This window comes from Ruditapes philippinarum, unplaced genomic scaffold, assembly GCF_026571515.1.
Source record: "Ruditapes philippinarum isolate M1 unplaced genomic scaffold, ASM2657151v2 ctg16230_1_1_1_1, whole genome shotgun sequence".
Taxonomy (NCBI): Eukaryota; Metazoa; Mollusca; class Bivalvia; order Venerida; family Veneridae; genus Ruditapes; species Ruditapes philippinarum.
In genome coordinates this window covers 10,134-34,967 of record NW_026852644.1, presented here as the reverse complement: position 1 = coordinate 34,967, position 24,834 = coordinate 10,134, and the positions used below count along the sequence as shown (strand labels likewise).

Genomic DNA, 24,834 nt, shown 5'->3' with positions numbered 1-24,834 from the left:
CCGCAAAACAGGCACTTTTTTGCTGATGATGAAAATAATGTTCAGTATTGACCTTAGATGTCAATTTGTGAATGTTTCAAGGTCATCGTAACTTTAAATGTGATATCAGTTTTATTATCACTGTGACTTTTCAGAGACTTATACATAGCTCTTTGGACTTATTTCAAAACAAATTTGGCTGGTTAAGTGTCGTAAAACTTTGATAAACAATTGCAGAGTAGTATATATACATGTAGAAGGGTCATGATATTTATCAAAGGTCAAGGTCACAATGACCCCTGAAAATTATATCTTTATCTGAATTCTTTATCTTTTTATACATATTTGTTATAGCAATGTCATTTACATCCAAAAAAATATCATTTATTGTTCAAATTTCTTTAAAGGCTGCCTCAGTTACATGTGCTATCGTAGAACATACGTACATATATTCTATAAACAACTCTGATTTACACTGTGATAAATAGAATTCCGTCCTTTTCATAATAATTCTGCTTGTTATATAAAGTCTGTATTAATGTTTTTACACTTAATATGATGCATTTTCAATTGTGATATTTACTCAAACTTTTCTGCTGAATAAAACTGTTACTTTTTACAAATTGAGCGTTTGTTGTTTATTGTCATGCAAATTATAATTGTTCTTTTTCTAATGTAAAATGAAACAAACCGTGTTGTAACTAATTTCACCTCTAAGATGAAGATTCAATCCCACCTCCATACCATGCCATTCTCATTGCTGAATAAATCATCTGGTGACATTTAAAAAGTGACATTTTCAGCTCCATATTAAAATTATGATTTGTCTAATTGTCTTGTAGGTTTAAAGTGATGGGATTTCAAAATTATTTGGCACATATGCTTATCATTTCGTGTTAAGAACCATGTAACTTTTGCAAAGTGCAATGTTACACCCATACTGAACTATCTCATTACATTAATATAGTGTGTTTGCCTTCTATGCTTGTAAAATTTGCACATGTTCTTAGAGTAATATTGTATTGCCAACTTTCCATAAATTTTTGTAGTGATAATCATTCCGTTATATGTACTATTTTTTCCACTGTTTAATACTTCATAATTCACTAAATTGTTTTTTTCTTCTTCAAAATCGCAGGCATAAGGCAAATTTAAGGTCTCTGTGAAAGAGGACTCCCACCCCCTCACAATTGCAATGACGGGGAAAAGTGTTGCAAAATTTAGTATCGCTCAAACTTGTTTATTGGCTGTACGTTTATAGAAGATTCAACAATGTTTTTAGAAAGCAATTTCGTAAACGAATCCTGCTTTTATAAAGTTGATAATATTTCAGTTTTCTCTTTCATTCCATTCACTCTGAATGTGTGTTCCTTTCGTATATCTTTGAGGAGTTACTAAATTTCTTTTTGTAACCTGGAAAATATACTACAACTACGACCGATATTGGCATGTGTTACAACTACAGCTCGTATTGATGTGTGTTAATTATATTCAAGAGCTGATTTGGTACCATGTAACATGGGGAAAATGTTTTTTCCTAATACAGAATCCCGGAACAATAATAAAATTCTAGTGTGTCAATTTTGGACAAAAATACCATAAAACTGTTGCTTGTCAAGATTAACATTTGAAAATAATTCTAATCTGACTGGCTTTTAAGACAAGTTTTTCATATCGTTTGTCTTTCAGAAGATAAAAAAACGGACAATAGTTAATACATGTAGATAATAATTAATCAAGGTGAAGTGTTCCTTCTTAAACTTTATATGGAGCTACAGTTAACTTGCTTTTGCTAATTCTAAAATGATGAAGCAATTACTATGTTGGCTGATTTGTGACATGTACTTTCGGTCGACAATGCGCGTGGCGAAAACACGAACATAGATAAAGTTGTCAATATTCACCTTGCGCCCCTCGGAGCCAATGTAGGACAAAGTGCTCATTTTGTCGTATTTTCGTGTCCCGAGAAACAAAATTACAACATGATACAAATCAGCCACCACATATAACAATACATTCAGAGTAATTAAACCTACTTTATTTAATTTCATATAAGTAAAATTTACTTTGGGAAACGTTTAATGCACTTTAGAGGGAAATTGAATTTTGTCTTCATACTAGTTCAATATTGTTTTTCATCTTCATGGAGACTACAGAAATCAAATGGTTATAAAAGCTAAAAGTATTGAATTTGTACCTTAGTCTTTCAAAGAGGTTTTGAAAAACCCACTATCATTAATGTTAGGGGCGTCCGTGGCCGAGTGGTTAAGGTCGTTGACTTCCAACCACTTGCCCCTCACCGCTGTGGGTTCGAATCCCGACAGGGACTTTGGATTCTTTCATGTGAGGAAGCTATCCAGCTAGCTTACGGAACGTCGGTGGTTCTACTCGGGTACCCCTTCGTGCCTGAAATAATGCACGGAAGGGCACATGAGGTCTTCCTCCAGCAGTGAAGCTGGAACGTCGCGATATGACCTATACTGTGTCGATGTGACGTAAAACCCAAAACAAACAAACAATCATTAATGTTTAGTCATTTTACAATTTAACAATATGGAGTGTTTGTTGCTCGTTGGGTATATACAAATATTCAAAGTTACCTCAGTATTTTAAGGCTGCCTCAGTTACATGTGCTATCGTAGAAGATATATGTAATATATTCTACAAACAACTCTGATTTACACTGTGATAAATATAATTTCGTCCTTTTTTCATATAACCCTGCTTGTTATATTAAAGTCTGTATTATTTTTTTTACACGTAATAAGATGCATTTTCAATTGTGATATTTACTCAATTTTTCTGCTGAATAAAACTTTTACTTTTTACAAATTGAGTGTTTGTTGTTTATTGTAATGCACATTATAATTGTTCTTTTTCTAATGTAAAATGAAACAAACCGTGTGGTAACTAATATCACCTCCAAGATGAAGATTCTATCCCATCTCCATATCTTGCCATTCTTATTGCTGAATAAATTATCTGGTAACATTTAAAAAGTGACATTTTCAGCTCCGTATTAAAAGTATGATATGTTTAATTGTCTTGTAGGTTTAAAGTGATGGGATTTCAAAATAATTTGGCACATATGCTTATTATTTCGTGTTAAGAATCATGGGCACTGTTGCACTCATACTGAACTACTTCAATATTTTGTTTATGAATGCATTAAAAGTTGTGTTATCTATGCATGGTACAATGTGCACATATCCTGAAATTAATATTGTATTGCAAACTTTCCATAAATTGATGTAGTACTATTTTTCCACTGTTTAATACTTCATAATTCACTAAACTTCAAAATCGCTGGCATAAGGCAAATTTAAGGTTTACGTTACAGCCTCTGTGAAAGAGGACTCCCACCCCCTCACAATCGCAATGAAAAAGTGTTGCAAAATTAAGTATCGGTTCAAACTTGTTCATTGGCAGTACGATTATGGAAAATTCCACACAGTTTTAAAAAGCAATATCGTTAACTAATTCTGCTTTTATAAATTTGATAATATTTCAGTTTTCTTCGTCATTCCATACACACAAAATGTGTGTTCTTGCTTTATGATCATATCGAAGTACGTATATCGTTGAGGAGTTTCTTAATTTCTTTTTGTAAATCATGTTAACATGATCCTGGAAAATATACTACACTGGCATGTGTAACAACTACAGACTATATTGATATGTGTTAATTATATATAAGAGCTGATTTGGTACCCTGTAACATGGGGAAAATGATTTTTCCTAATACAGAGTCCCGGAACACTCGTAAAATTCTGGTCTGTCAGTTTTGGACAAAAAGACCATAAAACTGTTGCTTTATCAAGATTAACATTTGGAAATAATACTAATCTGACTGGCTTTTAAGGCAAGTTTTCAATATCATTTGTCGTTCAGAAGATAAAAGAACGGACAATAGTTAAAAAGTATTTACGATGTTTTCGAGGGTACTTTTACCAATATTTGGAGCATTTGTTGAGTTTATACACATATTTGAAATGATCACATTACTGAAACGTTTAACACAATTTAAATATAGTCTTTTTTCTTAATTTAAACAAAGAAAACGCATGTTACCTTATTTACAAACACTCGATTGTCACTTCTGTGAATTTTACTAAGAATGCAAGGTTTGTACGAATAAAAAAACAACATATGATAATGTATCTCAGATCAAATCTCACCAAAGTACGTATACCAATTAATAATCACGATTTTTTAACATCAAAATACCCAATACGAGGCAAAACAAATACAACAGCGTCACGAATGAACGCCTGCTCTTGCTCTGGTCATAGAAGCAAATGCTTTAAGTTGAAATATCTTAGAACAATACAAGTATAGAACAAAACAAGAAGAAGTTGTTTCAATTCGGCTATTGTATGCTTCATTTGTTTGTTTGTTGCCTGTATTCAGGTCAGACAAGAAGTGGCCTAATGATCAAGGTTTCTGCTTCTCAGCATATTTTGGTCCTTTGAGTTTGCTCCCATGTTTCATCATATGATGGCGCTGTTTAATTAGTTTCCAGAAATTAGGCAGAATGGAGTTATTCAGACAAGCTAGCTATCTTCCTGAGCGATCTTAAATGACTAATATTTGAACAGAGGCACTGATTTTGGCAAAGTATTTGCAAATGTCACAGGTCCATATAAGTTTTATATCGCTATTTATATCATAAGTCAAATTTTCTTTATTACATAATTATTGCGTGTGGTTTTCAGTAAGTCATCAAGTCAAAAAGTCCTAATTTCTTTTTACAGTCTTTTTATTCTTTATAGTTTACAAGTTTATTTCTATACCCTACTGTAGTATTAAAAGTATCATGTATCAAATAAACTAATAGAGAAACAGAAAGAAACACTTTTATGAGATTTAGAATTTATCATACACCCCTTTTTTTTATAATGACGTATCGATGAAAAAAAAACATGAACCAATTAATCGAATATCATATATGAGTATATGTATTCAAGTTATGGTGGTTTTATTTCACTTTGATGTTTGTAATTAAGAAAATAAACATACTATCCATTTAATTTGTGGCCTAGTATAAAATTAGACAAAGAAGATCAATCATTATTTATAAATGTGAAAAGATATCCTTCTTTTCCTGTGACAAAGTAGTTTTAATTGTGTTGAAATCGAGGAAGGGATATTTTAAAATAAAGGTAAAATATTTATAAATATACATTTATATACACATTTCTATTTATCATTGCTGCACAACATTTCAGTCAACATATTTCTCATCTTTTTTATTTTATTACTCTATTTAGCAGATTACATTTGGAAAACCGACGCGTAACGAACTTTAATCCGACGCTCTTTTTTTTAGAATTAGAATTGTCAATAATAAAACAAACTTTCAATGTATAAAAAAAACTCAATTCTTACTCTTATTTTATGATGTTATACAGTAACACAATTATATACTCATGACTTTAATGATATGTAATATCTACTAGTTTTATACATGGCTAAAGATAGGTAGTTAATTGCCCCATACATCAACTTCACGTATATAAAAACTTCATGAATTAAGTCAGTCCTTCACATAATATGAATGTTTACTTTTGGTTATCTTATTAATTATGTTTGGTCAAAGTGCTCGGAATTTCATCTGTTTACATATATCTCAAATCAATGGTACTCCACAAGATGGTTCCAATATCATCATTGGAAACTCTTGAGTTCATTGGATATTAGACTTCCGTTTGGCGTACGTCTTGGGTATAAACGGACACCCCAACGTTGCTATTCTTATGTGGTATTTTGCATTCTAATTATAAGTCGATCCACTTAACAAAAGTGGTAACCATATATGACATATACGGATTGAAGGAAAAATAAATTTTGAAACTGCAACCACTTATTGCTTTATATCTGGACATACATCTTAACCAAATAAACTCCTTTCCATGCGCCCTTTTAAAAAAAAAATCCCATGATTTAATCGACTTCTTATCAGTAGAAAGTTGTTTGCATTCAACTCATGATTTCATACTCTTTAAAAACTTTAGCATATAAAGACACTTTTGTTAATTTATTATTTTGCTCGAAAATTTTACTTTATCATGATTGCAAACGCTTACGCTTAAATATATTCAGTACCAGGTGAAAGAAATATAAGTAATTATATGACCATGAACTTAGATTCAAGGTTCCAGGTGCTTTAATGATCAAAAATTGCAATGACATGTGTTACTTAAATAGAAACTATTGGTGATTTAACTCTTTAAAAAATTATGTTTTTTTATTATGTAAAATCTTTGCTTACAATTCCACCCGTTTCTGTATGACATGTTTGTCATTATTTATTTTTCTTAAATCATTTGATTTTTCTTTTTCTGAAACATGTTTGCTATTAGCATATTCGTTAATGACTTTACAATGTATGTTTGAGTAATGTTATTATTATTTGTATTAAGTCTATAAATTTGAAAATAATATAATAAAACGATTATAATATCATAGTGCCAGGATATTACAAGATTTATCTTTCAGAGGCAAGCCTCAAATGTTATTATGTATTTGTTTGTTTATCAGACCATAAACCTTTAAAAAAAAGAATGAATCAAACAAACAACTGTTCAGCTTCATCGTTTTCTAAAGCAATTGGCACCATAGTGTCCGGGGCTTATTTGCTCCAAGTTTTATTTTATAGGTAAATCTAATGCTAACAAATTAAAAAAAGTAATTGGATTGGGGTAATAGATTACTAATACTGCAGATCGTGTTCACCATGTCGTAATTTTGTAAAACACTGATTTCCACAATGATTTCATACTGTAATTTGTTAATGGGTTACACCTCCTTTGCAAACGATTGCTTTATGATTTTATTTTCAGCGAAATTTCCCTAAACTGTGTGACTATAGCAGGGAAACATTCACCGATATATTTTACAGTGCTAAACATTTGATAGAATATTACACATGTCTATCAGTCGAATCTAGAACAACATGTCGTATTCAAGTGAGCTATAGGATCATTGAAAACCAAAGAACAAGACAAAAGCCAAAGGGCGTGTTTGGCAAAAAGGCTAAAGCTAGAAATTTCATATAGTGTCATTGTAAGTATATGATTAAATATTTTAAAGTTTAATTTCTCCAATCCTTATTTAATTAAGGTAAAGTAACATTAAAATGTCCCAAACTTAAGCTCTTTCTCTAATCATATGCTCTATATCTTAGAAATATCTTTTATAAGATTGACCAAAAGTAAAATTGAAGTGTTTTAATAATCTTAAGGTCGATTCTCGAAAGAGCTCTTATAAATAATGTCTCTAACGCACAATGATATAGAACTTAATCTACCATGAACTAAATAGACCTACTATGATGCTATCACAGGTTTTAAGCGTTTAGCAATTCTTTTATGTTTGCGCCATTCACTTTAAAGGCAATATATAATGGTATTTCTTTCATAAAAGCAATTTGGAAGTACATGTATTCTTCTTTAGAATTTAACCCATTACTGCATGAGCATTTTGTGAAAAATGCTGTTTTCATTGAAAAGTCTCCCGTTACAAGTTCAAATTGCTATAAAACTATAAAAACTGCTTCAATACTAATCAAACTTGGCACAAATGTTGACCATTGCCTTTGTAACAACATGCTCAGTCTTAATTTTCCTGTTACCATGGCAACGAGGGGACATCTCAAAATTGTCAAAAAATCACTATTTTGCGTTGATTTTTTCCATCAAAATTGATTTCAAAGTGCTGCAACTTCTCAATGGATTAATATACAGTAAAAGGCTTTTCAGTGTTGGTTACACGTTACCTTATGATCAACCTGGGGTCATTTTTAGCCTCTCACAAGTCCAAAATTTTCTTGGCGATGAGGGGGCGACCTCCCCTCCAAACCCCCAAACAGAAGGGGACACATCCCACTTCTGGCAACCCCCTGATGTATCTTTTAGATAGGGGGCGGCGCTGGAAAAGTGGTCGTTTTTTAAACAACATTTCTCAAACAAAAAAGTGTTGGGGCCGGAATAAGGCATTATTTGACCATTTGAGTCCACACAAGGGGGAGGGAGGGGGGTGAAAAGGGCGTTGAAAGGCGTGTATATCTGGTAATGGGTTAAACAAAAATTTTGCAGCGGAAATATAGCTTTAAACACTTTAAAGCTGTATGTTTGCAAAGGAACTAAAATGTTCTTTTTCTTTGTAAACAATTACTTTCATTCTGTATTGTATCGTGAAAATTGATATAAATCACAAAACTTTCTTTCGGATCAAACACAAAGCATTATGTATTCTTTTTCAATAGGCGAATTTTCTTTGTAATAAAATCCAACAATCCAGGCGTGAATGTTCAAGCTAATTCAGTGTAATTGTTCTTTATTTCTAAAAAATGCATGGTTTCACATGTTAATACGCTTTGTTATCAGCCATTTCAGGAATGAAATAGATGACAATTTAAGAGCCAAATAATCATATTTCATTTATCTCCAACGTGGGATTTGACAGAATGTTGCTTTTAGTTCCTCAAAAGCTGGGATTATTGTATATTGTTTTCAGTATTTTAATGTAAGTAGCTGACAGATATCATGGCTCAAGGCGGTATGTGAAATGTCAAACAAATCGAGTATACCGCTAAATGACTCAAACTAATTGACATTATTGCGTGACTGAAAATGAAATCTTATTTCTGATCAGGACCATTAAGCTGTCACTGTGAAAGTATATTTATATCTTTTTTAGAAAGAAAAAAAAAACACCAGCAACAACACCGCAGTACTTAAGTTAACTGAAACACAAGCCAGTTATTCATTGCTGGAACAAAATGATATGAGCCGCGTCACGACAAAACCAACATAATGGGTTTGCGACCAGCATGGATCCAGACCATCCTGCGCATCCGCGCAGTCTGATCAGGATCCATGCTGGTCGCAAACCCATTATGTTGGTTTTGTCGTGACACGGCTCAAATGCACTTTTGTCTGGTGTCTAAACACTCATGACATTTACCAGTGTTAATAAAATTAATAAAACGAAGTTCGGACGACACACATATAATGATATAAATGATTAAAAAGAAATGCGATTACCGATATGATTAAATCTGCAACGATTAAATTGGAAAAGTGACCAGTGAAAAAATATCGCCGTCTAATTTTAATACCTAACTGGTATATCGGCTAGCGCCATAAAATAATAATAAATGATAATTTCAGTTGTGTGATTTTAACCACATTGCACTTTGCATCGACTTTTTAGTCCAATTAACGAGATCAGGAAGGCTTGAATGTCCACTATGTTATAAAGTAATGAATGGTTTCAGAAGTATAATACTGTGTTACAGTAGCATTTGACCCTGGCCTTTACGGCACATAAATAAGACATTAACATTTTTATGAATTTATGGACTTAGTATATAATACGAGTATAAGACTGTAGTAGGATATAAAACAAATAGTACTAGCCTAAACAGCCCATCAATTAATTCAAAACGCTCATTCATTCATCATGTTTTAATGTGCGTAGATTACACTCGTGTATTTCCTCAAACACTATTTTTTAATACTTGATTCCCGTTTACAACAAATCATTGTTTAGTGCAAACCGCTTAAAACTCAGTTTTTTTCACAGTAAAATGCTCTATAAAGAAACGTTATGCATACACATAACTTGTTATTATCAAAATTAATGAACATTATGGCACGATTTCTTTAAAAGACGAAACGTAAAGGAGAACTTTATGTATTCAACATAATTATCTTATGAATGATTAAAGAACAGAACAGAACTTTTACAATAAATGTATCTTGTTAATAAAACATCAGATTAAATGCATAATACACGTGACTAGGAAACAATTTTGAAAGTAAATAAAAAAATATATATAATTAATCTCAAGACATATTCAAGATTTTACTCAAGATTTTATTCATGATATAAGAAATACTTCTGATCTTAAGTAGAAATTCAGCGATAATTTTGCTGCCATGTCATTGGCCTTTACATATACTGCTTTACGTTTGTGTTATTTTATAAAAATGGAATCAAGAGGTTTGTCTTTCTAGAATAAAAGTTAATAAAGTTATTATATTATTTAAGTTTATCCAATAATTCCTCCTGGGTTTGGTTAGTAGGTTAAAAAAGGACATTGAGATATGGATATTTAGCAAAAAAAATTCTGGTGAAAAATACCTGATACGCGCTTGCGAAGTAAAAAAAATCAAAACTGTTTAGTACTACAATGTATAAATAATACTACCTGCATGTATTATAAGTAATGGAATATAGAACTGTAAGTATAGTTAACAAAACGAAATACATGTATATTCCATTTTTAATGTTCATGAAAGGTTAATAAAATTTGACACTATAGTAGTCATCATATTTTTGCAGGCACTTGACAAGTGATGTTAGAAAATTAAAACAGAAGATAATCAAGCTGTTTGAACTTAAAAACCTTTAAGCACTGGATTCAGGTCAACAAATTCAACTAAAGGTTAAACAAAGAAATAATGTTAAAGTTTCTGACATCAGGCAAATTAATAAAGCATACCGATCCTGGAAAATTTTTGGTTGGCTTTTATGTGTGTTATTCGATGAAATCCTGTCCAGCAAAGTATTTAAAAGAAGAAAAGCATCATGAGCTTAGCTCAAACTGCTTCACATCAAAAGAAGATGTACAAATAAATGCACATATCTCATTTGTGAAAAAACAAAACAAAAAAACACACATTTACATAAATTACTTTATCTATATATGATATGACGACTAAATTGAGAGAAAAAAATGTTTGATACAAGTCACGTAGTAATTTAAAATGAGACTTTGACAAAGATTGAAACTGGAATAAGGCAGTAAACACATACGTTTAACAGCCAAAATATTAACAAATATTGTCACGTGATACTAAATGAAATGCAGTTTTATTGTTTACCTCATCTTTGTTAATAGCATGCATTTCGTTTGACATAAAATGGTTCACTGTCCTTTTAATTAACAACTACTTCAAATGTAAACAAATAAACAAATGACGCTGTTCACAAAGAGTTAAACCTAAATTGTTCATTACAAAAATTGTTTTCCTTTTGTAATATTACTGAAATAGTCTTGTGTCGTTCGTACCTTTTATTTTGTTGTCATGATTTAGCATGTTTTGCTATCATCAGATAACATAATTCAATGATTTATCAAAACAAAACATAAATTTCCTATTTGATTGCCATTTTGTTGATAGGGTTTTCTATGCGATATACTTAATTGTAGTTAAGAGAACGGTGACCTGGTGGATATATAAGGTGTTTGTCTTACAACCCAGAAATCGTGGGTTCTAGCACTACCTAACTACTCGGGTCAGGACCATGTAGCCTCATATGACACCATAACAAGATTGATATAAATTTTCTACCTTGTATCGCTCTCTAGCGTAAATAAATATCTTTAAACCACATGGTTATTTTTGTTACAATATTTTCAGTAAATGCCATTACTACAATGGAAAATTATAGACAGAAATAAAATAATTACATTACATTTTAAAATTTTATAGCTCCATCATCTTTCTACCTGGAATAAGAACTGCGATGCTGCAAGAAAGCATCATTTTCTACATTGTATATGTAACACTGGTTGCCGGCCAGGGTTCAGTACTTCCGGCAAGTAATCAAGTCTGCTTGATTGTTCCTCAGGACGTAGAACTATGTTACAGAAATTTCCAAGGAAAACCAATCGAGGATAAAGCTGCTCAAGTTAATTGTTTACAGGTAACTGGTTAATTGTTTATACGGGTAACCGGTTAATTGTTTATACGGGTAACTGCTTAATTGTTTATACAGGAATAAGTTCATTGTTAACTGGTAATTAGTTTATTTAATTTAGTTCCCAGGTAACATGTCAATTGTTTCAAATTAACAAGTTAATTGTTTACAGGTAAAAAGTTACTTGTTTACAGGTAAAAAGTTACTTGTTTAAAGGTTACTTACTAATTGTTTACTGGTTACACTTTAATTGCTACAGGTAATTAGTTAATAGTTAAATGGTAACAAGTTAACTGTTTACAGGTAACGCACTAAGTAATAGAAAGAGCACCGAAACACGAGGCTATCTGATTTGTACGAGGGGGCGTATTAATCAGATTGCCGAGTGTTTTGGTGTTCTTTCTCTTTTGTATCATAGTCAAACATAAAAGCATGTTCCCTGTTCTCACAATATGAAACCCCGGCAAAAATGAACCAATGAACGAACATCTGAATATGACATTTCTGTCGCTTTCCCTTTCTCTGCCGTCACAGTATGTAAACCCCAGCAAAAATGAGCAAATCAATGGGCATGCTCTGGAGTGCGGGTAACTAATGCCCGCACTCCAGTTAACGCACTGTGCATGTATATGTATACGATTTAACCCTGACACATTTTCAACAGAAAGGTCTCCAAACTATGATACAATTGTAACTTGTGACACGTTATTTACAAGTAACAAGTTAATAGTTTACAGATAATCGTATATTTACAATATGTTTGTCCCTGAAATTTGACTGTTTATATAACTGTGATATATTTTATTCTGACTTCAAACGAGCATGTATGCCATTTTCTCATATGTACGGAAGCATGTATGGGGCATTGGAATGAAGAGGTGATGTCGTTTCTGTCGAGTTATACAACACTTTTATTATTTCATAATAAGTATACGCAAAAAAAATTGTCATGACAAAAGTGTGCAATATTTCAATGTCAAAATGGATGTTGTTGCCGTCGTAATAATTTAAATATCTTATCAAAACTATATTATTAGAACATTCAACTCGTAAACAGTGTGTTGTGTATTCGGTGAAGAAAACAAAACATGTTATTTAAGTAAAATTTAAAAACTTATTAGAAAATGTCAAAATAAATTTGAAAATAAATTTTGTTAAATAAGTTGTTATGCTAGACCATCGTAAATATATTCCGAAACAATTACAAGTGTTATCTAGGATTTTCAAGAAATGCCCCGTTTGATAAACATGAATATGTACGGTGGCATAGAGGTGACATTTGCAGTATTTTTTTATCTAGTGGTCACGAAGTATTATCTCGTGGCCTCAAGATAATATATTATTGCCACGACTTATTATCTCGTATCCTCAATGTATTATCTCGTGGCCACAACTTTAATCTTGTGGCCACGACTTATTATCTGGTGGTCACACGATATTATCTCGTGGCCACGACTTATTATCTTGTGGCCACGACTTATTATCTCGTGGCTTCGAGATATAATCTAGAGACCACAACTTATTATCTTGAGGCCACGAGATACTAAGTCGTGGCCACTAGATAATATCTTGAGGCCACAAGATAATAAGTCGTGGCCACGAGATAAAAAAGAACTGCAAATACCACCTCTATGCCACAGTAGTTATGCTAAGAAATTATACTGTTTTTATATCATAAGATTATGTTAGAAGAGTGTAGATAATGTGACATAATCGTTATATTGGCGTCCTGCATTAAACAGAACCTTGTAAAATGTATAATCCTTATCTTATGTAATTAACAATCCCCATTATTATATGTCTCGATTGATAACAAAAGTCCCTTTTATCATTTCTAGAAATTATTATGGAATTTTACACCAGACACAAACAACACAGAAGCGGAGATTGCTTATTTCAGAAGTTTAGCGGGTGATGTGGGGGCGTATAAAGCTTCTAGTATACTTCGTAATGGGAATCCGCGACCACCTAGTGGAAGACGTGCTCGGCAAGAATACCGCACTCTGACACAGCAAGAGCGGGACAGATTTCATAGAGCCCTGAACAAGTTGTATGAGGTATTGTAACAAATACCGACTTTTTTATTGATAGCCCAATAAGTATTTTAGTACTTTACTGTTTGTATAAATAGCAAAATGAGCAAATGGTAACGCAAGTTTTCATTCCTGTTAGTAATTTTTCAATATCAATATACACTTATATGCAGAAATGGCACATTATTTGAAAATATTGTTACCAGATATAAGGCGATTTTTAGAGGTTATTAAGATTTAACTTTTATTCTTAGATAACGAACGATGGTATCTATGTATACAAACAGCAAAAACATTACAACTCATTACGTTTTGAACTACAAGTTCTTTTTGTGTACACTACTTGGACATGACTTTTGATTTCCTATTCGGCCAGTTTCATGCAATAGAAAAACAAGTAGATATTTTGATGCTAAAGCATCAAGTCGCCGGATAGAAATATGATTGTATTATCATAAATAAAAGAAAATATCAGTTTAATGGTTCGAGTATAAAGAAAAAATAGGAACAATAAGTTGAGTAATGTTTATTCATAAACACGTTTTCATTTACTTGCCACAATAATATCTTTCTTGCTGAGAGTTTTATGCAATAAATTTATGTTATGTTATAATAAAACATCATATTTGAAGCAAACTTGCTTAGCAATTTTGTCAAGAAACTGTTATCATTATTAAATAAGCAAGTATTGTTTGGCAATATTTACCCGAGACTTAATAATTTTCGGGAGCTGTTTCGTTTGCTTACATAACTTATTATGATTTATGTTAACGATTTTATTGTAAGTATAATTACATGTATAATTATATCAATTAATACTGCTCGATGGCCTAGTGGTAAGTATGACGAAGTTGTAACCTACATGTAGTAGGCGCAAGTTCGAATCTCGGACAAATCCTGTGTGTAGTTTTCATAAATTGATTTTTATTATATCTTTTAACTTTATGAAACATAAGTTGATAAATCGTGTGTTTCATTTCTAGCACTTTTTTATTTAATAAGTTTGATAAACGGTCAAGTTTTGCAAAATACAAAAAGTATTATAAAAGAAAACATAAAAAATCACTTTATCGAACCTATACAGTCTTCAATTTGAAACTAACTTAAAATCTAACACCTTGTCATCGAGGCTTGTAAAGCAAATGATATGATTATAATTCTACTTTTAATTCTACTTTATACATATACCGCTGTACCATACATTTGAACTCCGTATGGTTTTCTTCAGCATCCGATAATTACCGACAAATTATTACCGATCATCGAATATTTGCAAAGTGACTATGAAAATATATATGCTTAATTATGGCATAAAACAATGCAATTCTACTGTAAAAGTGGTGTCTGCATAAACAAAATTATTCTTATACACTATCGAAAAAAAATATTATTTGGCTGAAATCAATATTCCTGTCGTTACATACGATATAGTTAACGTTTAATTGCCTTTCAGTGCGATATACTATCAACACAAAGATGGTTTACTAGTTTTCTCTTTGTATCCAATACGATTCCGGCCCCTACTGTCATATACAAAATTACTTTGATTTGCACTTTATCAGCTGCCAACCATTCACAAGTTACCTGTATGTCTGTCTTATCAGCCATTTGTTACTATTAATAGATTTTATAACAATAACATACAACGTGTAGTCACGTGATTCTGGGAGAAACTGATTATAATAAATAAGATAAAAAAATAGAATAGGTCTCATAAGATACAAACAACCAGCTAATTTAAAAGTGTCATTTCAAATATCATGCATGATTTATTTATCATAAAATAGCAACGCTTGACACTTTAAAAAAAGTAAAAGCATCCCTAAATTCAATGACTGGTCCATAGGGATACGTCGTTAATTCATTTTATAAAAATTGTAATGTTGCTTTTTACGATATCAATATTTGAATATTTCATTTCATTGAGCAACGTTATTGTATGTTTGAATTTTTGAGATTACTGAAAACAATTGTAGTCTTTAATTGTTCAGTAATTATTATGCTTTTATTTACAGAAATTAATGCCTTCTCCTACCATAGGTATAATATTAAACTGTTACAAATATAGTCGCCGGTTTCTACCGGCGACTAATAATGACGTATACGTAATACAGTTTAAAAAAATCATGCTTTTGTGTTTTCTGAAGCACAACTATTTTATTCCATCTTCTTTAAATTTGTGCTTTACGTAATATAATATCAAATTTGTGAATATTCCACGAAGTTTGAAACATTTGTATGTGACTCGTACCCTTGCTTGACAATCTAAAATATACATTGACATTCTTAACAAAAATGAGATATTTTTTATTACAAATGAAAATTCTGTGCAAAAATTACATTTGAATACATTCGTAATTACAGGATGGAACGTTAAGTGCGTTTGCTCGACTATATGCACGTGCATTTAGTTCTCATCACAATGGACCATCTTATTTACCTTGGCACAGGGTGTTCCTAGTTATGTAAGTAGACATTGTGGATTAGAAATATACATAAATTAACACTACACAAAACTAACGTAACAAAAATGCACCCATTGAACAAATTTTAAATTTATGAAATTGAAAATCTAACAATAAAATCCTAGTTGTTAGACAATAACAACTCGCAGTTGCACTATGTTATAACGTTTCAGTAGCATTACACGTTTGTTTTAATATAAAATTTGATACAATTTTGCACTAAAACGTTTCTGGTCTTCTTGAAAAAATTTAAATATTCATGTGAAAACAAGTACGTAGTAAATATTGTGTGCAAATACTATTATATTCTAACCATAAGTTCATACGGAGATACATACCTACCAATTTACCTGCATACATACATACATACACCCAGAAACTGAAAACAATAATATGTGAAAGAGTACCCCTGGGAAATTAAGAAGTTGATGGGCTATCTATTTCAATTTCCGTCAGGTTTGAAGAAGCACTTCGGCGGATTGACCCAAAAGTAGCTCTTCCATTCTGGGACAGTACAATGGACCATGACATGGATAACCCTGTCAATTCCGTTATCTGGACGCCGCCATACTTTGGTAATGGAATAGGTAACGTCAAATCTGGTCCTGCGGCAAACTGGGTAACAGACAGAGGTAATCTTGAGAGAAATTATGGCCAAGCAAGTCGGCTCTTTTCAAAGGATCATATCCGTACGATACTGTCCAAATGTGAACTTCAGGTAGCATTCATTACAGATATACATAATAGAAATACTTTGATAGAATAAAAAAAAGCAGAAATAGTATAAGTATAAACAATACATCATAACAAGTTATATAGACAGTAAAGCTATTCCCTTTACAGAAATAGTAAAATATTGCAATCCACTTTATTAATAGCTTTTTAACAAACCAATTTGCTGTATTTTTAATATAAAGTATCTATTAGTTTTCAGAGCTGTAGCTATAATATAATTATTAAGATACAACCATAGACTTCTCACATATTGCAGGACATTTCGCAACCGACTGCAGACATTGGCTATGATTTTGAGTTGTATAATGGGGGAGTGCATACATGGGTTGGCGGTGATATGGCTTCTCCCGACACATCTGCATATGACCCTATACACTACATGCATCATGCTTTTACTGATTACGTGTGGGAACTGTTTCGAAGAAGACAGTACCGCCGATGCGGTATAGACGCAACCCAAGACTATCCTAATGTACCTGCCGGTAATAGCCATGCACCCGAGTCACCTATGACAGGATTTGAATGGTTGACGAATTCAGACGGATTGAAGCATTATTGGATTGATAATTGGTATTATTATGAGTCCACACCATCTTGCCCTAACTGTTGTAGAGGTTGTCAATATCCTGCCCCAATTTATTGTGAGAGGCGCCGGAGGGTGTGTGTCGCGCGTTCTCGTAGATTGTTTGCATTTGGGCCGAGAACGCCGGCCACGAGTCCTGCAAAAGCATTTGCACAAGCTAGTTTAGACAGAGAGGAGATCGAAGCTCTCTCTGTTCCGTCACCACCTATTAATAGAGGTGTTAAATATCAACATCCGCCCCATGACGGTCGTACAATTCACACTGCTATATCTGATGCCTTTTCCGCAGCAAATGAAGAAAGACTGGCTTCTCAACAAACCAAAGTAACGTCAAATGAAAGAGACGTTTCGAGCAGACGAAGTTCACGACGTAGTAAAAGTAGTCGATCGAGAAGAAGAGAAATTCCTGATGGCTGGGGACCTCCTCCTGATAGGAATTCTGACAGTCGGAGAACTTCAGGCGACAGAAGAGCCTTTTCATCTGACCGAATTTCTGCATTTGAACGAGCACAAACCGCAGACAACACTTTACATCAAAGTGATAGAAGGGTAGGATCCACTGCTCGTAGTCTATCGCCAAATAGAAGAATAAATCCAGACCCACGGGGATCATCCCCAGAAAGAAGAACTTTTGAATCACCAAGGTCTCAATTAAAGAGGAGAGTATTCTCTGATGAACGGCGGCCTGTGCAGGACAGAAGATTTTTACAAGATGGCCAATTATCTCGGCATTCCCAGGGGGATTTACGATCCACTGAAAGAGGTATAATAGCTGCCTTTGCCGATACTCGGGATTTAAGACGTGCTGATACAGTCCCTTCTACATCGACCGATCACAGGTCATCACCAGTAGAAAGTCGGATAAAGCCTCCTGGTGGGAGACTTTCACCACCACAAAATCTCATAACCCCAGAATTGAGGGCATTTTCAACACAAGGAGCATCGGTTAGTGGGATGATGCATTAATTGTATATCTAATACAAACATTAATTACAGAGGCATAAAAAGGCATAAAATGTTATACATTCTTTCTTTAACAGCTACTCCTCCATTATTGAAATTTTCAGTCAAATTAACCATTACATTTCTTTTCCATTGAAATTCCTTCAGCTACAGTAAATGTAGTTTAAAGTCAGATAAACAAAGTGTGTAAATTCGTATTATATTCTTATATCTTATATTTTATTATTTCAAAAAATGAGAACGAATCATTGCTTTATTTTTTTCAGATAATAGACATGCGAAATGTGAAAATTGCCGAAAAAAGTCCTAGAAACAGAGGGCGGTTAATTGATGCCCCACCACGATAAAAGAGCTTTACAGAACGTTTGTGACATGGTTCGGTTTAACGTTGAGGAGAAGTTAAAACAGTGTTATTTAAATAAATTAAGGAATGACAGTGATAAAAATACTTTTATAGTTTTTTTTGACAGAGACGTGCTATAATAGATCACACGTATTTTTTTATAAGTTTATGTATTATTCATCCAGAAGGTCTTAGACCTATGTAGCAAAACATATAAGAATACATATATGTCGACAAGGTAAATGTATCACAAATACAAGTATCAAATTTATACATAATTTGATCATTTTAAGTAAATAAACAAGGGTACAGAATTAGGGGTACAAATTTCCCTAAGGATTTTTAATTGTGTATATGACAAAACGTCTTACTATTCTCCTCATTGGCCTCATTTAGTTCACGTGTTAGAATAGATGCTATCCTGAACTCGGCACGTCTGGCTTTTTCTAAGCTTATCAACCGGTACAAATACATTTTGAGTTATTTTTATGTCTTGCTTTTTTCTAATTGTCATAATGATAAGCATTATTTTATGGAATATGTCACTAGAAAGGAGACTATGGTTTATATTTGGAACATAATAAAAGGATCAATTGCAAAATCATTCATATAGAGCAGCATATTGTTTACTTCGATCTGGGATATACTGTTATATTATGTCCCAGCTTCAATGTAATATAAAGTAATTAAAACAGAAACTTATTTCAATATAAAACAATGTCAGAATACATTTCATTATAATGAATGCAAAACGCATTATGAACTAAAAGCAAGACAAAAGCATAGAGAAACATAGAAATTTACATCTAATCTGTCGTATATTTGATTTAATTTCACCTCCTTTAGATTCTTAATTTTATTTGATCTTTTGACCTGGGAAATTAATACTGCGTGAATCAGAATCATATCTGAGACTTAAAAAACCTTCAAAGATATAAGTATTTACCTTTATACATACATGTTTGTAAATGACAGTACATAATTAATGTTAATTTATTTTGAGGAAGTAATTACCTCATTTGCCTTGAATGTAGGCTATCTTTGTTTTAATCTAATAAATTTGAATAATAAATAATCATCTTTTATTAGAACTAAAATATAAAAATATAATTAACATGTTTAAAAAGTGAAACAATGTTAATATGAACACCTTGTGGTGTGACATATTTGTCTAAGTACGAATAAAAAGTTGACAATTAATGGCATCATCATTTTTTGCCCTTCTTCTCTTACAAATTCTAGTTTTGACTAAGTGGAATACTTTGTTGGGTATCTTTAAGGCAGTCGGTATTAATATACACCATCAAGATGGACTTTTATCTGTTTATCGAAATAGTTGCATTTGCTAGCTACTCTGAAATATGGATACTCGTCATTCGCAATATGTCTAGTACTAAAAGTGACATTATGTTCATTTTATCGCTGTCAAGTTTAGTTAAATTAGTAATATATTTCAAGAAATTGACTATTATTCTGGTGATTGACCGAGAATTGATAATACAAAATGTTAAGGATGAAATATAAAAACACAATGATGGCAAAATGTAAAGTTATTTTGACCTATACATGTATGTACACTTGAATGAGAATAATGTAACTTTATTGTATTTTATTGTAAAATTTAATTTTGTTACTTTTTTGTTACCATGCTTACTTTTAAATGAATTGTCATTTGAATCATACACATGCACTTGAACTATAAACCTTTTATATCTATAATTAACCTTTTGTCTTGTTTTAATCAATAATCAAAACGGTTCAATTGTCATATTCAGTCCATCTTAAATAAACTGAATTTGGCATAACATCATGTCCTTCAGCAATTTTGATTTAAGTTTCATAATTGATCTATTGCTTAAGTTCAAATTGAAAAGAAGGATGCACAAGATCAAAGTTATTTAGGCTCAGACATGTCAGATTTGGTTCCTGATTAAAAAATAAATAAATCCATCTCATCTTTGTTGAGCTTATAGAGACAAAAGTCAAAGTCTTTGTCGCAGAAAATTATTATATTGTTACCTAAAAGTAAATTAAAAAACAAAAAAGCAAAAAACTTTTATGATTAATATAAACCAAGATAATGGTTTTCTAGCATACTTGTTGGAATGAGGTTGGTATCGCTGTTACTAAAACGAATTTTTATTTTGGTAGATAGGCATATTCCGTAGAAATACAGATTTTAAGTTGTTTGTAAACTACGCGATTTGGCTATCATATGAAGACCATCCTCGGTAACTTAGGCTTTGAACAATATATTAAATGTAGCATGTACTAAATGTGTACAGTGGGTTCCGACAATGCATTAAGACAAGCAAAAGAGCAATGTTAAAATCATAATCAAAAAGAGCTGCAACTTAGAATTGTGCTTTTATTGAATTAATTCTTGAAATATGAGAGTTTTTTTTTAAATGTATTTAAAATACTTAGACCAAATGAGAGCAAAATATAGTTTACTATATTCACAATTTAAAAAGTGAATTTAATTTCAGGAGTTTTATCTTTCGAGTTCTGTAAACAAAAAAAATATCATTAATATTGAAATTTGGTCCCAAGGCGTTGACATCTGTCTTCTTGAACTTTAAAGTAAATATTAAACAAAGTACGTCAAAGTACTTCAATGTCGTTAGATGTCGTTAGATGCATTAACATGTCAAAAATATAGAAAATTATATTACTTTACTAAAAACCTGAAGCAATCTAAATAACTGTCTCGTTAATTATACATAAATTAACAAACAATATTATCTGAATTAATTGGAGGCATGCCTTACTTTAGATTGACATTACTGCCGGTGTTGACGCAAACAATATTGCCTTACATTTTACTTTTAAGAGTACATCATTTGAATGATTTAGCTTGGACGATATTAAATCATTAATTTGTAAGTATATTTTATGTAATTTTGGACAATATCTGTTTTCAAATAAAATATCGTATATTTTTTATTTTATTTCTGTAAATCATATACAGAATAATCTTATTATTTTGCAAGTTATTTTTGTCTTTCTCGATATTTTGCAAAATGTGCAGCAAAGTTAACGTTAGAAAAAAAATCGGTAACTGTTGCTTTGCTTATTGATTGTTTACTTTTATATACATTTTCTTTTCAAAGAATCTATAATGCCCTGTTTTTTTATTACAAATGTATAAACTAAAAACCTTTATAAAAATTTTTTTTTTAATCTTCATTTCGTATGTTTTTTTTTATTGGAAAAAATCAATATCACACAAAGTCACAATTTTAGTTAAATTTATAAAATTAATTACAAAAGTACAATATTGTAGGGGATAATTTGTTGAATAATCTATTTTGTGAAAATCCTCTAACATAAATATACCAAATATATTAATATATTGATTTGATTAAGTTCGACATGTCTATTTGATTAAAACCCTCTTAAACATTTTATTTTAAAAAAAAACTGACATAACGTTTTGAGTTTTGATGATATTTGTAGAGTATCTAAACATGAAATGGTTATATCTGATGCCTGTTTTGCTGACACTGATGGTGAAATCAGCAGACGCACAACAATCAGCTCACCAAGTGTGCATGTTGGTGCCGCAGGCAACACAAGACTGCTTAAAACGATTTGAGAGACAGAATCAGCTATCAGCTAGGATAAGTTGTTTACAGGTAAGTTTTGCTCTTTCTTGCTGTTAGATATGTAACTTTATCCCTCAAGCTCCAAAGTATTTTTATTATTAAAATTGTCTATGATAATTAAAGGTACTAAGATATTTCTGAATAAACATTTTTTTTTCTAACATAAAACATTTTTTAGTTTCATGGAATGAAGGATTGCTTTTGAAAAAATACATGTATAATAAGTCTTACTATCATCTTGGATACAGAAAACAATGCATCTCATAGAATGTCCAACATTCAAAATATGACAAAATATGAACTTTCTGTCGCTGAATATGCTATTATTCTATTTCGGTTATAAACCGTACTTATACATACAATGTCAAATGAAGGGTTTCAAACTGATCTTGATGAACGCCAACCATAATAATATTATGAAAATGTTTACATTTAAGTGTCAGATTTAATTTTCATTCTAAAAGGAGAGTACCTAGTTAATGACAAATATAAATGGGTTTTTACGTTTCAAATTATTTGCTAAGAAGCAAGGAAAGAGTATAAGCAACATTGAAATATTACACACACTCGTGCACACGCACGCGCATATACATTTGCAATAAACATTATGTACTTGTCATTAAAATAGTTTTATGTCAATTGATATTAATAGTACAACTGAAAATTAAGTGAAAGTCAAAGGTTTATATTTATTACATAACAGTCCCGTACAAAATTTTGTCCGGAATTTGTAAACTGACACAGATGTCTTGTGTCAAACAAGAAAAAATCTGTTGATAACTCTACATGCAAAAATAGTTATTAAAGAAAAAGGCACTGAACTGTTAGATTGATATAAAGAAAGTCAAGTTAAATCAAAGGTCCTCCCCACTTTCCGAGTACATACATGACAATTCGATTTAAATACAATGCGGGTCAAATAGTCACTTTAATTACAAAAAGAAACGACAACTCTGATTATACGAGCAAAAACTTAACTATAAGACTAATTTATCTAACTCTGTAAACTTTTAAGTATTTTAAGTATACAGAGGTGGCAATGGTTTTAGTAAAAACATTTTTTTTGTACTTTTGAATTATTCCACACTGTATTTTGATGTCCAGTTTGTTCATAAAATGTTACGTGACTAAACTGTTGGCATATTGCCAAAAGTGTAGTCTTAAGTCGTTAAAAAGATTGCCTCATCAAGCTGAAATTAATGCACTTACTATGACTGGGCTTGTGCACTTGAAGTTGACAGCCAACACAGCATCCTAAAATAAAATGACAGCATAAAATTACTTATTTGTCTACTTCAAATGCATCATAAAACACGCAATTTAAGAGAAGTGGCAAAATTAATAGGATAAAAAGATCAAGCCGGTTAATTTTATTTTTGATTTCTATATCACATTTATAATATAGATATTTTATGATATTAATACTTGTATAATGTATAATATAATATTTAATTAATTATAATTATACAATAAATTTGAAGTACACATGTACATGTATATTAAATTCATATACATGTATTTTTTTCATAAAAGTAACAATTTTAAGATATTTGTGTATTTCCTCTTGACATAAATTGTTCACAAATGTTGGTGATAATTTTGGTTCGAATCCCGCCAGTTGACTTTGATTCTATTAAGCGAGGAAACTATCCATATTAAATAAATGTCGGTGGTCCACAATCAGTATATGCTTTTGTACTTGAATAACGAGGGACATCTGAGAACTCTCAAAACCATTTACAGACACACAAACTTAATCTAAATGTTTGACTTTGATTCTATTAAGCGAGGAAACTATCCAACTAAGCATATTAAATAAATGTCGGTGGTCCACAATCAGTATATGCTTTTGTACTTGAATAACGAGGGACATCTGAGAACTCTCAAAACCATTTACAGACACACAAACTTAATCTAAATGTTGAGGCATAGCATAAAACTTAAGAACATTGTTTGTCATTAACATCAAACGTACAATTTATGTCTTACCATTTAAAAAAAAACTTATATAGACTTGTAAATTTTTTATTCTTCATATATCCATTCATTTTTGTAGGGTCAATGTCACAATAAAATATCTACTGTCTAAATTATGAACAGTGCAGACTATGACCAGACGGTGCAGATGTGCTGGCTGATCATAGTTTGCCCTTGTCGCATCGGTATATTCAGGTGCAGCTAAAGGCTTATAAATAAACATTTTTATTCCATTCCTATAACAAAATTATATTCACTTTATTCACTTCAAATGAGCACTTTTTGCAGGATCTGTTATGGAACATAGTTCCAGATATGAAATTAGACCAAAAGGACCGTAACTTCATGGCAAATATATCCAGAATTATTGGTTTAACTGAAGCTTCAGCGCAGCCGTTTACTTCAAGGTCAGGTGGTTCATCGACCCAGCAAGAGT

General features: G+C 31.6%; 1 protein-coding gene across 1 annotated transcript; it reads left to right on the top strand.

Annotated features, from left to right (window-relative positions):
- Window positions 1–5,005: 5,005 nt before the first annotated feature.
- Window positions 5,006–22,325, top strand: LOC132719674 (tyrosinase-like protein 2). The gene is made up of 9 exons (XM_060703488.1): window positions 5,006–5,141; window positions 6,822–7,044; window positions 11,484–11,697; window positions 13,530–13,748; window positions 16,089–16,189; window positions 16,646–16,907; window positions 17,181–18,452; window positions 18,737–21,695; window positions 22,273–22,325. The coding sequence occupies exons 3-8, from the start codon at window positions 11,518–11,520 to the stop codon at window positions 18,815–18,817; spliced, it is 2,115 nt and encodes a 704-aa protein (XP_060559471.1). The 5' UTR covers window positions 5,006–5,141; window positions 6,822–7,044; window positions 11,484–11,517; the 3' UTR covers window positions 18,818–21,695; window positions 22,273–22,325.
- Window positions 22,326–24,834: the final 2,509 nt, after the last annotated feature.

Excerpts from the sequence above, each read along its gene's own strand:
- LOC132719674 (XM_060703488.1), top strand. The coding sequence starts at position 11,518 with ATGCTGCAAGAAAGCATCATTTTCTACATTGTATATGTAACACTGGTT. Across the intron at positions 13,749-16,088 it reads CCCTGAACAAGTTGTATGAG|GATGGAACGTTAAGTGCGTT; the intron begins GTATTGTAACAA and ends TCGTAATTACAG. Across the intron at positions 18,453-18,736 it reads TTTCAACACAAGGAGCATCG|ATAATAGACATGCGAAATGT; the intron begins GTTAGTGGGATG and ends TATTTTTTTCAG.